Source organism: Podarcis liolepis (genome assembly GCF_965112155.1).
Source record: "Podarcis liolepis genome assembly, chromosome: 6".
Taxonomy (NCBI): domain Eukaryota; kingdom Metazoa; phylum Chordata; class Lepidosauria; order Squamata; family Lacertidae; genus Podarcis; species Podarcis liolepis.
Window position 1 is genome coordinate 9405746 of NC_139559.1, and position 4883 is coordinate 9410628.

The window sequence follows — 4883 nt, forward strand, 5'->3', positions numbered from 1 at the left end:
CTGCTCTGGAGGGAAGGACTCAAACCAATGGCTTCAAGTTACAATAAAGGAGATTCTCACTAAACATCAGGAAGGACTTTCTGACAGTAAGAACTGTTGGACAGTGGAAGGCTCTCCCTCAGGAGGTTATGGACTCTCCTTCCTTGGAGGTTTTTAAGCAGAGAAGCTGGATGGCTGTCTGTCAGGGATGCTTTAGCTGAGATTCCTGCATTGCAGGGGGTTGGACTGAATGACCGTTGGGGTCCCTTCCAATTCCACTGTTCTATTATTCTGTTATTCATATTCCTATACAGTGGTACCTCGGGTTAAGAACTTAATTCGTTCTGGAGGTCTGTCCTTAACCTGAAACTGCTCTTAACCTGAAGCACCACTTTAGCTAATGGGGCCTCCCGCTGCCGCTGCGCCGCCGCACGATTTCTGTTCTCATCCTGAAGCAAAGTTCTTAACCCGAGGTAATATTTCTGGGTTAGCGGAGTCTGTAACCTGAAGCATATGTAACCCGAGGTACCACTGTACTAGTTTACCTAAAAAGAGATCATGGGTTCACTGACCAGGCCAGTAAAATGCTACCTGGGTTTGTAATTCTAATTAAGCTGTAGGGTATTTAAAGAAATACAGTTTTTTAAAAAAACTCAGGAAAGCTCTTGGCTGTAGGCAGCATTTCTCCACCGAGACAGGGTGGTCCCTGCTTAGCGCAAGGAAGGCGAGTCTTCAGTTTCTGGGATGCGGCTAAATGGCACTCCTCCTTGACCAGACACTTTTGCCTTCTCTTTTCCTGATGATTTTAAAATGCCATTAATTAAGCAGATCGCTCTGATTGGACGGCTGCTGAGTCCCGGCGGGCCCCTCGCTGCCATATAATGGGCAACTTGGGCAATGATTAATATCCCGCCCCCGGTCAGGGCACCGCGCGGTGCCAGCTGGCTCCGGAGCGAGCGAGCGCATCCAACAGGACCAGCCTTTCTCTCTGTTAGGAGAGGGACAGCAGAAAGCGCGACGAGCCGCCGCCGCCCCAAGCTAGGCAGAGAAGTGGGGAGGCGAAGCGGAGAGAGACACCCCACCCCCGCAGCAACCACCCAAACACTCCGGTTTGGATCCAAGAGGGAATCGGGCGAAGCGAGAGCGCCGCGAAGCCCCCGGCTCCGGATCCCAGACGGCAGCAGGAAGGAAGAGGGAAGCGCGCGTCCGGAGCGCAGGAGCGGTGCGCTCAGCTTACAAAGGCGGTCAGCGCCCGATCCCGGGAGAAGACCTCAGCACCTGGACGATCCTCGAGTGGGGCACAAAGCCAGCCCTGGAAGGGGCGTGCAGGACTCTCCCTGCCCCGAGGTGAGGCACGGAAAAGAGAAGGGGGCGCACGTCTTCTTCGCCCATCCCGGCGCCAGAGCGCACGCCCCGGGGTCCCGTAAGAGGGCCGCGGGGCTCTGAGCGGAGCAAACCGGGCACCCTCCTGCTCTTCTTTTTCGCGCAAAGGGGCGCACGTAGCTTCCCTCCGGTCCCCGGCCGGCTCGGCGCTGTGGAGAGAGCTCCGACGGGCGGCGGCGCCGATGAGCGTGGCTCCGGGCGCGCAGCTCTTCGCCAGCTCGGCGGAGCTGCCGGAGAAAGCCATGGCCGAACTCAAGTCCTTGGGCGGAGAGTCGTACCTGGCTCTGGCGCAGAGCTACAATCAGACGGCGTTCGCCTACGGCGCCGTGCGAGGCGGCGAGGCCGGGCGCGGGTACCCCGGCGGCGCGGGCGGCCTGGACTTCCATGCCGCGCAGTTGGGGAAGTCGGCGGAGAGCAGCGGCGAGCAGAGCTGCGACGAGGAGGACGCCTTCGACGGCGCCAAGGAGGGCAGCCCGGCGTTTGAGCGCGACGGCAAGCTGAAGGCGCCCGGTGCCCTCGGGGGGACCAAGAAGCCGAAGGAGCAGCGCTCGCTGCGCCTCAGCATCAACGCCCGCGAGCGGCGCAGGATGCACGACCTGAACGACGCCCTGGACGGCCTGCGCTCCGTCATCCCTTACGCGCACAGCCCGTCGGTGCGCAAGCTCTCCAAAATCGCCACGCTCCTCCTGGCCAAGAACTACATCCTGATGCAGGCGCAGGCCCTGGAAGAGATGCGGCGTCTCGTGGCCTACCTCAACCAAGGCCAGACGCTCAGCACGCCCATCCCGGCCGCGCTGGCCCCCTTCGGACAGTCGGCCGCCGTCTACCCTTTCACGGGCGCTGCTTTGGCCAGCTGCCCCGAGAAATGCACTGCCTTCCCCGGGGCCACCTCTGGCCTTTGCAAACACTGCAACGAAAAACCTTGATGTAGCCGTTTGACCTTAGAACAAACTCCAAAAAAAACCCCCACCCGACTTCCCTTTTCACTCCATCAGCCCCGCCTTCTTGCCATCAGTTAAGTTGCAATTTTTTTGCTTCAGCTGCTTTCCCGGCTTCTTTTGCTTTCCATCGTCTCCCCTGTGAAAATAATCCGGATTCTCCTTCCTCACCTTTCCATACACACATGCAAACCATTTCACCGTCTTCCCCAAACTCTCTGTAGATTCCCCCCCCTTTCCTCTCTCAGATCTGTCATGGATTAATTTTGTGCATAACTTTTTATTGCTACTACTATTATTATTATTCTCGTTTTGAGGCTGCCTTAAGCCAGGCTTTGAAATATGTCTCTATACCTAGAGTAAAAGAGAAGGGGAGGTTTTGGAAAGGAAACTGCAGTGAGAGTCTCTCTGGAATGAACCGACTTGTGTACAAACTATGCAATGTTTACAGAATGCAAAAGTTACTAAAAATGGAAAATATCCTCCAGATATAATTGGCAGTATCTGTACAATCAGACATTCAAATGACACCTGATCTTTCTATTTTATTTTATTTTCATTTTCATTTTGGGTGCTGCTTGTGAAATTCAAGAACGCTTCTTAATGGGTTGGTCAACTTATTTATACACACATATTTTTAAGCATTGAACCCATTCTTGGACTTTTGACTACAGTCTTTCTATTGTACGCTGTTGCCTGCTCTCTCTCTCTCTCTCTCGCTTTTTCTCTTTTTTGCCTGTTTCTGAGCTTTGGCAGGACCACTTTTCAAAGTCGGCCACACATCTTGGTAAACAAGGAAAATAAAAATTCATTGAGCTTATTTATATGTATTTATAATAAATAAAAAGGACATCAGCTAACTTGGGTTCTGTCCTAAATCTCTCAGAAGGTCAGTTTGCTAAGCAAACCAATCCTAAAAAGAGACATGGATGGCACTGAACTGAGTAAATCTTGCACCCTCTTCTTAAATACTGAGGGCATAACCTGGCCAGATTTAAGCTCTCTTGTTGATTTCAGTGGGAGACAACTAAAATGAAGAGTTGATTCTTCCACTGAAAACGAAGAAAATTATACCTGTGCATGCTTACACCCAAGTAACTCCCATTGAACTGTGGAGGACTGGCCGCCTCTTGAGTGAACAGTCATGTAAAATTGTCTGTGTGATTGCATAAATTTGGATTCTGCCCGTAGGAAGCCATTTTTTTCCTAGTAGTTGGTAGTAAGTTTTGCTGATTTTAAGTGAAGTTTTATTGCAAGGAAAAGATATTTTGAATTGGAGTGGGACAGATTTGGGGGGGTAGAATGGGACTGAGGATTCTTAACCCCCTGCTCCTTTGCATGGGAAGGGTCCACAGGTCCCTGGCAGCACACCTGCTGTGCATGTAGATGTTCCCAGGTTCAATTCCCGGCTTCACCAGGTAGGTCAGGGAGAGATCTCTGCCCCAAATCCTGAAGATTTTGTAGTCAGTGTAGAGACAAAATTGGACCAGATGGACAGCTTCCTATGGTCTTACTCAGCAGTAAGTCCCACTGAAGTTTTTAGTTAATGTGCTTATCTTAGCTCTGCACCCTTATTCAGAAACGTTGCACTGAAATCTATGGAGCAGCCTTCTAAGTAAGTATGTTTAACACTTGAGTATATATGTTTTAAAAAATCCGTTTCTCTCTGCATTCAAGATCTTTAATCTTCCACAGCTGTACAACCTACAAACCTCAGAAATCCAACGTAAGTACATTTGTGTGGCCTTTGTCCATTGGAAATCAGCAGTGATTGGACTTTGGGTCAAGTTGTGTCCGAGTGAGAAGCACTGCTTATTTACCTCCCCAACCCCACCCCATTTGCAACTGAGAATGAAACAGAAGTGAGCGTTGAACTTGATGGATCGGCACAGTTGACCAGCAAGTTCTTCCTCCTGGAAGCAGCAGGGTACGCGGAGGAAAAGGGAGATGGAGTTGGATTTTAAGGAGATGGAAACCAACGAGGTGGTGTCCAGTGTCTTAAGAGTACGATCCAGTGGTCTACAGGAGGGAAGGCAGGAAAAGATTATGCAGTTCCATGTGGGGAAGAGCAAGACTTGCATAGCTAAACGTGCGCCATCAGCTGTGCAAAACAGGTTTTTGCACATGGGAACCAATGATCTTGTTACAGTGCACATTGCTGGGAAGGTTGCATTTCCTTGCAACTCTGTTGTATCTGCAATTTGTTTAACCAACAGTCATGAATGAAGCCTGTAGCTTGGGCTGCTTACCTAGATACGCTGCCCAGCCTACAGTTGCAGTCTTGTGCACACTGATTTGTGCTGAATTCAGTGAATCTTTTTCCCAGACTTGCAGCCTTAGACTTGATCTAGTTCATTTAAAGGGACGGTCTTCCTAATCAATACAGCTCAAGGCAATTGTATTTTTGTTCCTTTACTTGAAATACCATAGTTCTCATTGAAGTCAGGAGGACGTAGGATTGACTAATATTTTGGTTTTGAATGGTTGCTTGGACTTCAGCCACACGAGAAATGGCATGTATTACTAGCAACTCGACGAGGCAGTCGATTCAGCCCATTAAAGACTACTATGATTACCATGTAC

At 50.5% G+C, this 4883-nt stretch overlaps 1 protein-coding gene across 1 annotated transcript; it reads left to right on the forward strand.

Moving 5' to 3' along the window:
- The first annotated feature begins 757 nt into the window (after positions 1-757).
- BHLHE23 (basic helix-loop-helix family member e23) lies at positions 758-3110 on the forward strand. Its single transcript, XM_083507740.1, has one exon. The coding sequence runs from the start codon at positions 1545-1547 to the stop codon at positions 2286-2288; it is 744 nt and encodes a 247-aa protein (XP_083363866.1). The 5' UTR covers positions 758-1544; the 3' UTR covers positions 2289-3110.
- The last annotated feature ends 1773 nt before the right edge of the window (positions 3111-4883 follow it).